The 16,471-nt window shown below is 54.1% G+C and overlaps 1 protein-coding gene across 1 annotated transcript in view; it reads right to left on the reverse strand.

Moving 5' to 3' along the window:
* The window catches only part of RPH3AL (rabphilin 3A like (without C2 domains)), a 132,298-nt gene that overhangs the window by 81,778 nt on the left and 34,049 nt on the right, over positions 1–16,471 (reverse strand). Inside the window, 1 exon segment of the mRNA XM_053910484.1 lies at positions 1,491–1,602. Coding sequence (XP_053766459.1) covers positions 1,491–1,567 — 77 coding nt within the window. The 5' untranslated portion in view covers positions 1,568–1,602.

The raw sequence follows: 16,471 nt of genomic DNA on the forward strand, positions 1-16,471 counted from the left end.
CCTGAAGACAAAAGACTACAGTGGTCTTCCTCGCTGCTGTGCAACTGCTGCCAGGCCCGTGGCAGGGGTTTGGAAAATGTCAGGTTGTGGCTGGAGGAAGGATGGACCTGAGCTAGAGCCAGGGAGGGTAATTTTCCCAGGCATTCCAGAGGGTCCCTCAGAGTAGTGGATAAGGGGATTCACAGTGCTCTCCTTTATGGGGCCTGGCACGACACGGGGCCTGGCGCTCCAAGGCAGCATGCCCCAGGGAGAAGAGAAAAGCATTTGCTCTTCTCAAAGGTGTGACAACAGCTTCTGGCTGCTGCTGAGTGCAAGCCAAGGTCAGGGAAAACTGAAGGAACCGCTGGAGGGGCAGCAGGGGTCACATGGGGCCCTGGTCCAACAGCACAGCTCTCCCTGGCTCCTTGGACCTAGGCGGGCAGGACACATCACCTTGCCTGGCGCCAGAGGAGACAGGGAGAGGGGCCGGTTCCCTCCCCGGTCTCTTCCCCTGCGGGGCTGAGCCATCCCAGTGAGAGGGACAAATGAACTGCAGATCACGCAGGACTCCACTCTTCCGGGGCATTTCGGATTAATTTTTCTCGCCCCCTTTGATGTTTCAGCTCTGTGTCCCTGCAGGCTCATCACATCCAATCGAGAATTGTTTGAACTTGGTCCTATTTGTGAAATGCTGGCTCTGGTAATTGGCAACGTTTGACAGATGAATGGGACTGTGAGGCTGATCTGACACCAGGGACCTCCAACTCCCTGGAGAGACAGGGAGACAGGAGGGCAAGCGAGGCCTTTTTGAGCCCCTGGTCTTCAGCCAGAGGCAGACAGTAGGGAGAGACAGCCTGACCAAAGTGGAGCTGAGAGTCACCAGGATGAGAGAGAACAGGGAAACCAGGACCCCAAGGGGATGAGGCTGAACCAGAGAGACCCTGACAGGAGCGTGGCGGAGCCCAGGGGTGCCCCGGGGCTGCTCTGTGCCTGGCGCTGGGTGCAGCTCTGCACTCACTGACGCGCCTTCACTCTGTCCTGTCTGTCAGCGTCGGGTGCTCAGCCTTGCGGTGGGCTTCCAGAGGTCAACGGCTCCCCGCCTGCCTCCAGGGGCTCAGGGACAGAAGACTCAGGGACAGGGGTTTACGCACTTAACAGGGAAGGCAAAGCAAGTGGCCTGGCTCTGCGCAGCCTGTTGTGATAGAAATAACCCAGGTGTGGGAGTCAGAAGGACCCCGGCGTGGTCCTGGCCCTGCTACTCACAAGGCGAGCGACTTGGGCAGGGAGCCCGGCCTCGCTTTCCTCTCCGGAGAAAGGGAGATCAATTCCACAGGTGGTGAAATGCGTGACTGGCTGTCCAGTGCTGGCTCAGGGCGTGGAGCATGGCGTTTCTTAGACAGGCCTTGTCTCCAAACGTGGCTCTCTGGGTCCCTGGGACTGAATCTTGCCCAAGAAAGGAGGGGAACAGGGACAGGAAGGAAGGGACCTGGCTGGGCCTCGGAGGTACTCACTTGGCTCGCAGGGCAAGCTGCCGATCGTTGGGGCAAACCCACTGATCACTCCCGCTGCCAAAGATGGTGTCGGCCATGCTTGGAGCCTCCAGCCAGTGGGGGGGAGTCACATCTGAGGTGAGAGGAGGAAAAAGAAAGAGCATGTCATTGGCTGGGGTGCAGATGGCAGACAGGTCCCTCAGGCTCCACACACTGGCACTTCCACCTATCCCCATATGTTGCCCACTGCTGCCTGGAGTCTCACCTTCAGAATCACTCCTCCGGCTGAATACTGTTCCCTCCAAGCTCCTCTTTCAAAAGTCGTGTAACTCCGGGAGGGCAACTGCATTTTCAACTTAGCTGGCAAGCCCTGGGCTGGGGGGGCATTTGATGCCTGCTCCCTCCAAGTACAGCTGTGCTTAGCACTTCACCTCACTGGAGGGGCCTGGGCGGGCGGTGGGGGAGTGACGGTGGGGGTGGGGGGTACGGCTAGACAGCCCTTCTTTTCAGAGGGGACCTGAGCAGAGACCACAGGCGCATGGCTGTGGCTGAAGCCAGCCGCCTTCCCCAGCTCTGCTAACCAGGACTTCACAGACTCTGCTCCCCAAGAGGTCCTGCCACAGCCAGCGACCACAGTGCCATGGAGGAGGGCCGACACTCACAGCTGCAGCTGAGACTGCCACCCACACACCTGCAGGGGACACGGTGTGAGTGGCACCCTGGAAATCCTGCAGAGAGGTGACCCAGCCCCAGACCTTTCTAATGGTTTAACTTCTACAGTCTGGCGTCCTGATTTTCTCTTTGCCACTGAAGAGCTGTGTTAGAGAGAGAGACAGGAGGACGAGGGTGGGGACAGAGGTGATTTTGAGGGTATCAACCCAGAGCAAAGATGAGGGGCTATCCTCAGTTACCTGCACTCCCCTGCTCTAATCCCATCTAGCCCAGGGGTTCTCAAACACAGAACTTCTTTCTCTTTACTCTTAAAAAGTACTGAGGTTTGGGGTGGAGGGATGGGGAAAAAAGGCATATAACTGTAATTGAATAACAATAAAAATTAAAAAAAAAAAAGTACTGAGGTTGGATCTTAGTCCTGAGTCACTTCCTAGTGGGGCCAGAGTTACCATATGACACAGAAACTACTTCTAGGTATATACCCACGAGAACTAAAAACACATCCCCGCAAAAACATGTGCGTGAATGTTCACAGCAACCTCACCCACAATAGCCAAAAAGGGGCCGCAATTCAAATGTCCATCAGCTGACAAGTGGATAAAATGTGGCTCATCATGCTAGGAAAATTGTTTGGCCATGACATGGATGAACCTCGAAAACGTTGCGCTAAGTGAAAGAAGCCAGACACAAAAGACCGTGTGTTGTACGGCCCCATTTACATGAACTACTCAGAACAGGCAGGTCTGCAGAGACGGACAGGAGATTAGCAATTGTCAGGGCTGGGCCAGGGGGTCACTGGGCTCAGGGCTCCTTTGGGGCAACAGTGTCCTGGGGTTGGATAGTGGTGACGGTCGCACAGCTTTGTGCACACGCCAAAACCGCTGAATTGTACCCTTCAAAAGTGTGACTTTGATGGTATGGGAGTTGTGTCGCATTAAATTGTTACCAAAATTCTTGAGTACTCTGAAGTAATATGGGCCACATCTATCGACACTTACAGTATTAGATATTTAAAACAGAAACAGATTTAAACTTCATTCAAATACTAAACTCATTAGATGCTCGCATACTTTACAAAACAAAAACTCTATTCTCACAACAAAAACTCTTAGTGAGAATAATAGCATTGTTTTACATTTTCATAAGGCTGTGGAATGGGTGGCTTTGCAAAAAGCAGCCGGATGTTGCTACCCGACTTTTCACTCGATCTCTGGCGAGAGTGGTTTTGTTAAGTGCACGAGGGACACGCAGACTCTCTCGCAGATGTCTGCTAAGGTTGGAAAGGGGAGGAGTGTTTGAATAACCTTCCCAGCTAACTGTGGCTCCTCCTTCACGCTGCACCAACACTCAACCGTTGGCTGTTTCTTAAAGATTAGTTCTAATGTGGCATCTGAAATCACGTCAATAAACTTTTCACCTTCTGTACATTTGTGAGAAAAGGAGACCAAGTATTTTATTATTATTATAAAATAATTTTGACCTTGTAGACCCCTTGACCTGTTGGGGAACTCCAGCCTGTGGTTTGAGAATGGCTGTTCCAGCCCAACGTCACCCATTTCTGTGATGACCAGCAGGGGGCAGCATGCAGACCGCAGCTCAGTGACCTAGGGACCAAGCCCAGGACCTTGCCCACAGGGGTGTCTCTATCCCACTCAGCAAGCACACGTAGGCTCCTGCTTTCCACTGTGGACTGCTTTGGGAGGGAGACACGTGTGGGAACCCCCTGGCCAGGCCCAGCATGGTGGTGCTCCCATCCTCCCAGCCCTCCTCAGACTCAGTCATGACCTCCTCTCAGATGAGGCTAACATACAAACCAGGAAAACCAGACAGGGTAAAAAAATGAGACTCATCAAACAACTTTAAACACGTGTCCCACTTTCAGCCTTTGGTGCACTGTGGTTTGTTTTGTTTTATTTTAAAATCGCTGTTATCCTGTGAATAGCTCCGTCACACTGCTGTGTGAGTGTGAAAAGCGTTACTCTGTTCCAAGTAAACACTGAAAATGTACTACAACTCGGTAGCCCTGCTTCTTTACTATTATTATTTCAAAAACAGAGTAGACCCCCTGAACCGCGGGGGACACGCTCCGAGTCCTCCAGTGGCCGCACAATGCTTTTCCTTACACACACATGCACACCTAGAGTAAAGTTTAATTCATAAATCAGGCACAGTATGGGGTTAACAACAACAATAAAACAGAATGATTATATCAATATATTGTAATAATAGTTATGTGAATGTAGTCAATCTCTCTCAAGATATCTCGCTGCACTGCACTTGCCTTTTCACTTCAAAGGAGCACTTTCCGGCTTCTCTGTGGCTTGCTCGACGGCTAGCGCCCCCACTTTTGAGCTTTGGAGCCACCCCTAAGTAAAATAAGGGTGACTTGAACACTGGCACTGAAATACGGTGACAGTCGATCTGACAACCAAGACGGTTGCTGAGTGACAGGGACAGTGTGTCCACAGCGGGATGCGCTGGACAAAGGGATGGTCACAGCCCAGGCGGGACAGACCAGGATGGCAGGAGACGTCACCACACTACTCAGAACGGCGCATAACCGAGAACTTATGAATTGTTCATTTCAGGAATTTTCCGTTTAATGGTTTTGGACCACAGTTGACAACAGCTAACTGAAACCACAGAAAGTAAAACCGCAGGGGACCCCTGTATTCTGGGAGCTTCCAGAAATGGAAGTAAGGGTCTCTCTAGCCAGCAGAGAGGACGTCCTGCGTAAACTGGGAGCCCCAGCAGTCAGTCACCTGTCCTTGCCTCACAGGGGCTGCCGCTCCTGCTCCGGCCTGCAGGGGCCGCCACATCTCAGGCCGCTGCTCCAACGACTGGAAGGCCTGGAGCCTCGGGGCCTCCAGGGCAGCCAGGCGCCATGAGTGTGGAGTGGCCCCCCTTCCCTGTCAAGCACCCCCACAGAAGCACAGTGTACCGGAGCAGGAGTGACCACAGAAGAGAGGAGCAAGCCAGGGTGGGAAGTCCATCTTCAGCAGAAGATTCTGAACCAAAAGGGTGTGGAGCTGGGCAGGGGGAGGGGATGGGGAGAAAGAAGGGGTCCTGTGCCCTAATGCTCAGAACGTCACCTCCTTTATGGTGGACAGGTGGGGACATCCAGGAGAAGGCAGCAGCAAACACAGGTAGGGACACAGCAACTCCCCACTGCCCCAAACAAAGCACCCCAAATGCACCCCTAGGGGATGAAACCCCATTATAACGCTTTGAGTCACTTCCTAGAGTCACTTCCTAGTGTGGCCAGATTTGGGGGATCAATGACAAAGGAACCCCTAAACTCACATGTATGTGTCCTCCGACCCATTTGAGGGCAATTTCCTTTTTTTTTTTTTTAAGAGCGGGGGGGGGGGGGGGGGGCGGGGAGAGTGTTTTCATACATGTCCCAACCAGGGATCAAATCTGCTGTGCCCTGACTGGGAATCGAACCTTCAACCTTTCGGTCTATGGGACGATACTCCAACCAACTGAGCCACACCAGCCGGGATGACAGCAATTTCTTTTCTTTTTCTTTTTTTTTAAATTTAGCCAGAACAACTCTGTGATCACCCACAGAGTATTCTGTTCTGTTCTTACTAAAGCTAATCATTGTTTTTTTCTGTTCGACAGAAGAGAAAAGGGAGAGGTTAAGAAACAGAAGAGGTCACCGAGCTAACTGACGGTTTACTAACCCTTGGCCAGTATTCCTTTCTCTGTAGCAGGTCACTTAGCAGCCGTAAGTGCGGAGCCCTGAGGAGGGCGGAGAGAAGACTCAGTTAGGAGAGAAAAACCCACGAAAGTCTGGCTTTCATGCAAACTTACTGGCAGTGCAGGAACTAGCCAGTTATCCTTCCTCAGTGTCCTCATTGGTACCCAAGGGAGCTGAGATGGACCTGCTGGAGGGACTGCCCTGTGCTATTCCGAAGCCCGGTTCAGCTCTTCCAGGCTGCAGCAGGGAGGCACGGGGGACAGGCAGGGGACTCGGGAAGGATCCTGGGGTGGGCAGCTGGTGGCTGCTCCAACCTGGGAAGTGGGACCTGAGCCCCTGCCCAAGTCTGACTGCCAGGTGGGGGGTGGGGGGAGCACATCCCTGAACCCACCCCTCTCACTCCCAGAGCTGTCCTTCGCGTACACAGAGCAACCTGGGGGCAGATGTGGGAGAGGACAGGCAACTTGAGGAGCCATACTTTAGGAACTTGCCGACAGAGCTGGCTTAGGTTCTCCAAACCCGTTCAGTCTGAGCCAGCTGCCAGCTCCCTGACCCATGTCAACCCCGTCCCCCTGTTCCTCACACCCCCTTGACCCTGTGGCTCCTCTGCCAAACTGCTCACCACCACCCAGCACTCCCCTGCTGGGCTCTGCAACCCGCCCAGTGGGGGGCTCGAGGAGGGGGGTCGGGAGGGTCCTTCCCAAGGCACTGCCGCATCGGGCTCAGACCCTCTAAGAGCGAGGTTCTCAAAACTTCCAAAGTGCAGCGTCATGTGAGTTGAATATGGATGTGCCCTTGTATTAATAAATGTCAGTGTCTTGGACAGAAATCAAATGATGAGGGAACAAAACGGAGGCTTAAAAAGCCAAGTAAAAAGCAGGGAAAGAGAACCCACACATTCACAAGGGGAAGGGTGGAATTGGCCGAGGGCCGGGAGGGGAGCAGAGGCAGCGGGCTTCGTGGAAAGGGGGCTGCAGAGAGCTTGGTCTTCCTCTGTGAGCCGGAGGGGAGGGGCACGTGGGCCAGGCCTGTCTCTGAGGCCCTTCCAGCTGTGAGACAAAGAGGCTGAGGAAGAGAGGTGTGTGTGTATGAGCTGTATGTGTGTGTGGTACGTGTGGGAGTGGGAGTATGGTGTATATGTGCTGTGTGTGTGAGGTACAGGGTGTGATGTGTGGTGTGTGTGTGTGTGTGGTATATGTGGTGTGTGTGTGTGTGGTATGTGGTGTGTGTGTGTGGTATATGTGTGGGGTATGTGCTGTGGTGTATATGTGTGTGTGGTGTAGTGATGTGTATGTGTGGTACAGGGTGTGATGTGTGTGTGTTTGGCGTGTGTGGTGTGTGTATGTGGTGTGGTGTGTGTGTGTGTGTGTGTGTGTGTGTGTGTGTGTGTGTGTGTGTGTGGTGCTGGGGAAGGGAAGCCAGGCCTGGGGGAGGCGGATGTTTTACCTGTGACCTGGCCCCAGACGTCCTCCTCCTTTGAGGTGTTCCCATCTCTCCCTCCCGGTTGGACAGCGGGCCCCCGGGGCCCTATGTCCCCCTCTCCCCATCCCGGCACAGGGCTGGCTACAGAGGTATTCAGTGAGTACTGTTCACCTGGGCTTATTTCACCGGGTGGCCTTTCCCAGCCACGGAAGAATTCAGACAACAAGCCAGACGTGCTCAGAGCAGAGACGGGCTCTCGCCACCCTCTGGGACTTGTTCACTCACAGGCAGTTTGTTCCTCAGCGTCCCCAGGGGTGGCCAGGCCTCCGCCCGACAGCGGGCCGCCTCCCCGGGCGCCGTGCACCCGCTGGGCCAGACAAGCCCACGGAGGCTGCATTCTGTCCAGTGCTTCTAAACCCTGCAGCAGGGGGCTCAGGGGACCACCTGGGGGGGTGGGGACAAGAACAGGAGTTCACTGGTGGTGATTTCCTGAGAAAATACCTGGGGAGGGGGGTGGAGGTTCATGAGCCCAGGTAACTTTCTGGGGAAGATCTGTGAAAACAAACACATTTTTACAGGAAGGTTCAATTTCCATCTCCCTAAAGTCAAAAGCTCCTCGCCCTGGGCATTAGGCACTGCAGGCAAAGGCTGTAGTCACAGCCGACTCCACGGAGCGACAGCCACAGCGCAGCCTCGCAGGCTGTCTCCCGGGCCCTGCAGAACCCCGGCAGGAGACAGCCTGAATGCACGCGCCGCCCCCTCCCGGAGAAGGCTCTTCACGTCTTAATGTGAGATCTTCCCATTTTTTTCTAGGTCTTTGTGGGTACATTTTACATAAAATTGGGTTCTTATTACATAAACTATTAGCTCTCTTATCACATTGTCTCACAATATTAAAAGTCCTCCAAAACATGATTAATTGTAACTTGGTATTCTGGGCATGTGTTAGCATTTCCTGTTTGGGGGCACACAGATCCCCTCCAATTTTGTGCTGTGACACCCGACACTAAAGTGGATGTCCTGGGACATAAGTCCTGGTGCCTGCCTCTGGTTATTTCTTTAGGACGGATTCCTAAAAGGGACAGGAAGGGCATTTTTCTGCACCTATTTTGAGACTTTTACTACGGCGACGTTCACAGCCCCTCCAAGCTCCCAGCGGCAGGCCTCTCACCGCCCACTACACAAAGATCTGCTGGAGGCAACTGCGTCCCGTCGGAATGATGTGGATTTTGTATTTTCTAAGAGCTCAAAGACGGAAGAACTTGTCTGGAAATCTCCAATAAGTTGGTTTTAATAATGCATACAGTGTTCTAATCACTAAAAAAAAAAAGGCCTCCTGCCCTGGCTGGGTGGCTCAGTTGGTTGAAGCGTCGTCCGCCAAAAGGTTGTGAGGTCAATCAATGCTTCTCCACCCCCGCCCGTCCTCTCTCTCTAAAATCAGTAAGCGTATCCTCGGGTGAGGATTAAAAAAAGAAGGCCTCCTCTCCACAAACATTTGAGTCCACTTAAAAGAAGGTTTCTCCCCATTTAACAGACTTCTGGGCTCAGACTCTGGTAAAGGGAGCACCAGCCTTAGAGCCCGGAGTGACCCCGCGGCCAGCTAACACCTCTGCTGCCCAAAGTTCCTCTCTACAAGGGTGGGGCCTCTGCCTCCACCACAGGCTCAAAGTGAGGATGAAAGGAGAGCAAACTCCCGTGAACGCCAATGGCCACCAACCCAGGAGCGCACTGCTGTTCGACACCCAGCCCTCCAAAACTTACAACCGCTTCAACGCTGCCGGCCTGCAGCGGTCTCTAAGATGCACCAGACTTGGAGAAGATACCTGGGGGAGCAAAACCACCTGCCCTTAGAGAAGATTACACAATACCTACCACAGGGCGGCTGCCCCACCTACCAGGGCCAGCCAGGAAGCGGGCAAAGCCAACGTCCCAGAAAGGACAGCTCCCTTTCATCCCCACCTTTCCCTGGTGTGGTCATCTCTCCCACCTTTAGACCCTGGCATCTTCCACCTTCTTGATTTTATTTCAGGGAAACTCATTGATAAAACTGAGCCGAGGGACCCTCTCCCTCCAGGGTGTGGTGCGGATGGATGACCTCGTGGAAAGAGAAGAAACGATATAGGGAGAATGGCAGGTGGAACGGAGAATGGCAGGTGGAACAGAAGGGCTGAAGGAAACCACAGGCTCTGGGAGGGGACACCGTGTGCAAAGGCAAACACGAGTCACCAGAAAGTGTGGGACACCAAGAGAACAAAAGCATCCTTCTACCCAAGTGCGGGAAGCTTTCTCTGAACCACTGAGCCCTGATGAATGAAATGGATGGACCAGCCAAGAGCAGCTGCCAGCCCACAGACTCAGGACCAAGACATAAATGTTGTAAACCACTGAGTTTGGGGGTGGTTGTTACGCAGCGTTATCATGGCAATGGGCAACTCATACAAATGGCATCGCAACCCCAACCTCCGCATCTGGCCAAGCCCCTGCTAGAGCTGTTCAGAGTTTTATTTTCAAACTGGTGAGCAGTGGAAAGGCCAAAAAGACCAGATGGGGAGGCAAGGGGGAGACCCAAGAGGCAAGATTCCCACCCACATGCAAAAGCCAGAGCCCTGAGCAGGGGGGTCTGGGAAAAGGCCGGAGCCTTCTCAGGTGGCCTGTGCAGGTTGAAAAAGCAGCTTCCTCCCCTTGGCTGCTGTGGCTCAGTGGACTGAATGCTGGCATGTGAACCAAAGGGTCGCCAGTTCAATTCCCAGTCAGGGTACATGCCTGGGTTGCAGGCCAGGTCCCCAGTAGGGGGCGCGTGAGAGACAACCACACATTGATGTTTCTCTCTCCTTCTTTCTCCCTCCCTTTCTTCCTCCCTTCCCTCTCTAAAAACAAATAAATAAAAAAAATGAAAAAAAGAGGCTCTGGACCCTGCATTCAGCCTCCTAGGGAAGACTGGGAGACCCTTTGTCGCACCTGCCCAGGGTGTACAGGGGAGAGTGGCTACACCATTACATCCTAGCTATGCAGAGGAGGGGCAGGGTGGGGAAGCAGGGGAGGAGAGGATGCCTCTAAGGGAGGGAGAAAAAGCAGGGACAAATATATAAAAGAATACTTGCCACCCAGCCGTGCGCTTCGGTGCTTCCCCAGGCCTCAAAGGCACCTGTAAGAGCTGCCAGTTCTACACCCAGGTATTAATATGCCAGGGAACCCTTGGCAACAGCCCTGACATCTGCTCTGTTACTATGATACGGGGAAACATGATAACAGCCGCAAGATAAGGTGAGCCGAGCAGAGACGTGCTGGGAGGATGAAAGAGGCAGACGGGAAGCCTGAGGCCTGTCTGAAACCCGAAGGGCCCCGGCGTGTCTGGGGCTGACAGTGCACAAGGCAGGGCTCCAGGGATCCACAGATGAGAGGAGCCCCAGGAAGCTACTGCCTGAGGACTGTCCCTGGAGCTCACCCTGTCGGCCACCGCAGCCGCCCTGCCAGGTCTGCTTCTTCAGGTGACTCTTCTCCCCCACCCCGACTTTGATTCTCCCCCAGTCCTGCCCAGTCCATGGCAAAAGCGACCTCCTGGGGCTCACCTGACCCCCTCCACTTGGCAGCCACAGAGGCCGTCCTTAAAGCGTAGGCCAGGCCATGCGTAAAAGCCCTGTTTAAAGACCTGCGGCAGCTCCCCACTGCCAAAGCGAAAACCCAGGCCGCACTCCAGGTCAGCCGTGATCAGGCCCAAACTGCCCTTCCAGTCTCACCCGCCACCACCTCCCTCCAGGAACTCGCGCTCCGGGAACCTGGACCCTGACATGCTCCAGCTGCTCAGCCTCGTCCCTGGCAAGTCCCATGGAGCTGTCTACCTGCAGAGGCCCAGCACCCCCCTCTGGGAGTCTCTAGCTCCTCCTCCCTCAGCTCCGTTGAAATCAACCCCCTGGCATCCCCCCAGCATTTCATAGGGGGCTTTGCCTGTTTCCCCCACAAAGACTGCAGCTCTCAGGATGCACCTTGGCATCCGCAGGCTGGCTCAGTGCCCGAGACGTGGCAGGTGTCCGGCACACATCCATTCACCTCCAAGGGCTCACTGCAGCCGGTGGAATAATGCCAGGCCTCCCTGGCCTGGGGTTCGAGGCCCTGCAGTGCGGCCTCTCACTCCTCAGCCTGCCTTCCCCCCAGTGCCGTGCAGGGCTGGGCACTGAACAGGTCTCTCCCATGACACCTGCCTCTGCAAAGTGGTTCACACCCTCTACAACCATGGAAAACCTCAAAAGGACTCCAACTTGAGGAATGGTCAACAATGGCACAAGCGGGCACGGTGTCAAAATGACAAATGACCCGGACAGGGCTACAGCAAGATTAGGTGCAAGAAGTGGAAGCAAGTGGCAGGCGCATTGCCAGCACATAACCCTGTGTGGGGAACACAGCCCGTGCGTCAGAGGAGGGTTTGGGGTTATGAGTGAATTTATTCCACTGATCCTTTCCTTTCTCTCTCTTTTAAGTTTCTCTCTCTTTTCTAAAAGATTTTATTTATTTTTAGAGAGGGTAAGGGAGGGAGAGAAACATCAATGTGTAGTTGCCTCTCATGTGCCCCCTACTTGGGACCTGGCTTGCAACCCAGGCATGTGCCCTGACTGGGATTGAACTGGTGACCCTTTGGTTCACGGGCTCCAGTCCACTGAGCCACACAAGCCAGGGCTCCAGTGATCCTTTTCTAAGGAGGATTTACTAAGAGTTTGACAAATGAGGGTACCCTACCTGTCCTCAGCCCTCTGCTCAGATTCCTCCGCAGGGGTGGGGCTCTCCAAAACCCTGCAGCCCCTGCTCACATGCCTGCAGCCTTTCTCATCGGTGCCCTTGGAGGAGCAGTAGATCCTGGACACCCTGTGGCCCGTTTTGTGGCACATCCCCGCTGAGTCAGAGAGCTAAGCATCTGCTGTTGTCCCCAGAAGGACAAGCAGCAGCCACTTTTGGCTTCATTACCCTCATGCATTCAACAAACATGCGCTGAGTGCCAACTATGCACCAGGCACGTGCCTGGCCTCCCAGTTTGCTTCAGGGTGAGCAGGGTTGATTTGTGTACCCCCAGAAGAGCTCCCGTGGTGCACAGCTAGGAGGCCCTGCTTAGCATGGCAGGGTCTTCTCTCCAGGAAAGTAAACCCTCGTCTAAAACGTCCATGCCAGTGGACCCCAACCCGTCTGTCTTTTTGTCAAACTGAAATCGGTTTACTTCCAGGCCAAAATGCTACGCAAAGCCTCCCACTCTTCCCCCTCTGCCTTCAAGTGCCAGCCCCCCGATTTCAACAGCCCCACACTGCGTCCGAGTCCCAGAAGCACAGCTTACTTTTGTCATCTCTGGAGGTCCTGAAGCAAGGCGATCACAGAGGCGAGGCTACAGGGCAACCAGGCTCCCGGGGTGAACCTGGAGCACACAGCAAGGAGGGAGCCTCCCAGGCTGGCCGCGGGGCCCAGTGTCCCCACGGTATTGTCTCCCAGGGCCTCTGAAACAAATACCAAAGCTGGGAGGCTTAGGACCCTTCTAGAGCCTCAAAGTCCAAAACCAGGACCCTGCGGGGCAGGGTTCTCCCTGAAGGATCTGGGGAAGTGTCTGTCCCAGGCCCCGCTCTCAGTTCCTGGTGCTTGCCGGCAATGCTTGGCATTGCTCAGCTTCCAGCTGTGTCACCCCAACCTCCATCTTCATCTTCACGGGCGTTCTTCCCTCTGCAACCCCACGCGGCCACCTCCCTGCGTGTTTTGCCTTCACATGGCCTCCTTCCCTCTGAGTCTCTCTTCTTCTTATAAGGACACTTGTCATATTGGATTAAGATGACAGGAGATGCCAATCTGACCTCGTCTTAGCTAATTACATCTGCAATGCTGCCATCTCCAAATGAGGTCACATTTGGAGGTTCTTGGGGGTTAGGACTTCAACATGTCCTTCTGGGGGTCACAGTTCACCCCATTCTACCTGGGGAAAATAGAGCCCAGAACCTTACCCTGGGGTGGGGGACAGCAGGCCCAGTGGACCCCTGAGGAGGTGTGCACGGACGTCTAAGCTGTCCTAACGTGCCCCCCAGAGCACCCGGGGAGCTCAGGGCCAGGGCGGGGGTCTACACTGGAGACAAGGCGAACGGTCTCCTCTGTCACTGTTTCACTTGGGAGTTCTGAACAGGTGGGCCGTGAACTCAGATGGGAACAAACTATATCCTTATTTTCATTAACCCACAACTGAACTTTTCTATTTCCTCTATCTATGAATATCAGCAACACACCACAGTATTATCAGAGCCTGTGCCTGGTCATCCGTAGAATCTCAGCTGTTTTTATATCACAAAACAGAGTTGCATGTACGTCAAAATATTATTTGTGCTCACCACTACTTTAAGTTATAGTAGTTAAAAGAACTACTGCAAGGCTGTTTATGTAAAGCTTCAGTGAAGAAGCACACAGCCGTGGCCGGGTGGCTCAGATGGTTAGAGTGTCATCCTGATACGCCAAGGTTGTGGGTTCGATCCCTGGTCAGGGCACACACAAGAATCAACCAATGAATGCATAAGTAAGCGGAACGAGGTATGAGTTTTCTCTCTCTCTCTTCCTTCCTCTCTCACTCATTCTAAATTCAATCAATTTTTTAAAAAAGGAGCACATGGATCACTATATCAAAAGTTTGCTTTTAAAAAATATATCCTGGTCAACTATAAGTCAATGTAATTGGTTTCCTTCGGAACCTGTTTGTGCATTTAAAATCATTATTTCGAGAAATGTTCCATAAGATTCGCCAGACTCTAAAAATAAAAAGGGAGGTGGGTCTCTGGCACAATAAAGGAACAGGAGATGGAATTAGAGCCTGACAGAAAGGGTATCGGAATGAAATCAAGCCTTCGCAGTTAGCAGGTGTCCAGGCCCCTGGGATTCTCCGCTCAGAAAATGGGTAGCCCTTCCGGGGGCTGCAGGCACCTGGCTGGGGGCCCCCGCCTGCGGCGAGGGCCGTTAATGCTGTCTGTCCTTAGTGCAGAAATGCAAGCCTGCATCCATGTACACGATTTGTGTGTGTCTGGAAAGTCCCAAGCAAACAGGATTTTTGTAAAGGAAATCTGGTTTTAGATCACACGTGAGCTGCTTGTTGGAGGAGCCCAAGAGAAAACTCTATAAAGCAGAGAAGCCTCTGGAAGGGAAACAGACCCACCGCTTCTCACCTGCTTGGTAAAGTCCCAGTCCTCAGGTGTGCCGCCAGGGGCAGTCCTCCAGGTCCCCAGGAACAGCGTCCCACACTGCTGGCTCCCCCAGCAGCCCCTGCACAGCCCCACCAGGACACCAGCCCTCAGGTGGCTCTGCGGGGCTCCGCCTAGGACTCCATCCTCCTTCTGCCCAAGTCCGTGGAGCTGGGACAGGGACCCTGGCCCTGGCTGTTTGCTTAAAGCAGTAGCCAAGGCACCTCCCAGCTGACCTGGCCTGCTATCTGGGGCCAGCTGTCTCTGCTCGTTCATGGAAACACAAACAGACGTTTCTCTGTCCCCGCTCCAAGGTTAAGCGCCGCGCTGCCTGGGGCCAGCTGTCAACTTCTCTGCACACTCCCTGTTCCGCCAGCAGAGGCTAAGACCCCAAACAAGTGGGGGTGCCTGTCACGAACCACCCTCGTGAGGACTGCTGAGGACTCAGGCAATGGTTGGGGGGTCATCTGAGAGTGAGAAGAGGGGACCACCCCCAGAGTGTGCCTTGGCACAGAGAAGATGAGCAGGGGAAAGGCCAAACAGGACCACCAGCATATTTGCCAGTAATTTTCAAAGCTTTTAGGAGAAGTCCACAAATTAAACATGCCTGCATATGCTCAGCTTGACCCTGAGCTACCTAACTGGGAAGGGACGGCAGCCGTCTTTACAGGGCACTGCCCACCTGCCAGGTGCTTGCCCAGGGCTGCTACCTGAAGTTTATCACAATCCCAAGGGGATGGCATGACACCCTCTCTTCCAGAGAAGGGGCTCAGACCCCGCTCTTGGGAGGCAAAGCCACTCTCTCAAGGCCACACAGCTGCCCCTGGCCCTCAGTCTGGCTCCACTGACTGAGCTGAGTGCAGGGACTTCCTCTCTGCCTCCAAGGAGCCCTGGCTTCAGCATTTGGAGCCCGATGAAAGCAACAGACTAGGAGGCATCCTCCAAGCATCTCCCATGCTCCTAGAACTCGGGGGAGTGCCAGGAGTTCACAGAAACCGGGACATGCAGGAATTGGCCGACCAGCCATTCTGAGAAGGCTCAGTGTTACCGGGCTGGAGCAGCCTGCAGGGACCACCGAGGCAGGCTGCTGTGGGTTTCCCGGAGCAGGCTGCGGTGGGGATCAGAGGTACGAGGCTCACGTTGTGGGCGACCGAGGCCTCTGCTAACCTGCTCAACTGTTGCTGTCGTCCCACCCTACACCCACAGAGCAGACAGGCATGATGGCACAGGTCTCTGGCGGCCCCTGCTCCCCACCATTCCCACTACTGACTCAGGTGTTCCCGCAGACTTCAGCCACCCTGTGATCCCAGGTGATGCCCCTGCCTCCAGGCTCCCCACCCAGACCCAGCCTACCCTGCCACCAGAGGGTACTGCAAAGGCCCAGTTCTGCTCAGACACTTCCAAGTCAGGCCCCTCATCCTCACCTGGGAATTCAGGACCATCTGCCGGCTCTATCCCACCTTGGCAAATTGTCTCCAGATAAACGAAAATACTTGGCATCGTCCTCCGTGTCCAAACCCGTGCCTCCCTCAGGCAGCTCCGTCCCTGCTCCACACCCTTTGCCCAGCCTGAAGCCCACTGTTCGCTCCTGCATCATCAGACACGCTTACTCTTTGCCTCTTCCCAGTACCTCGCAGTTTCTGGTGGTTTCTGAATGTGTCTGACTCTCCCGCTGGACCAAATGCTTCCTGAGAGCGGCACGAACAAACCTGTGCCTGGATAATACGACGCCTGCACCGGAACAGAAGTGAGAGTCCAGAAATCAACCCACATTGATATTTAACTGACTTCAGCAAGGGCGTCAGTACCATTCAATGGGGAAGGAAGAGTCCTTTCAACAAGTCGTGCCGTCGCAACCAGACTGCCACACGCAGAAGAATGAAGATGGACCCCTTACCTCACACCGTCGGAAACGTTTAATTCTTAAAGGATCGAAAACCTCCATGTAAGAGCTAAAACTATACAATTCTTAGAAGAAAATCCAGGGGTAGATCTCCATGAACTCAGATTTGGAAGTG

The sequence above is a fragment of the Desmodus rotundus genome, chromosome 9 (genome assembly GCF_022682495.2).
Source record: "Desmodus rotundus isolate HL8 chromosome 9, HLdesRot8A.1, whole genome shotgun sequence".
Classification (NCBI taxonomy): Eukaryota; Metazoa; Chordata; class Mammalia; order Chiroptera; family Phyllostomidae; genus Desmodus; species Desmodus rotundus.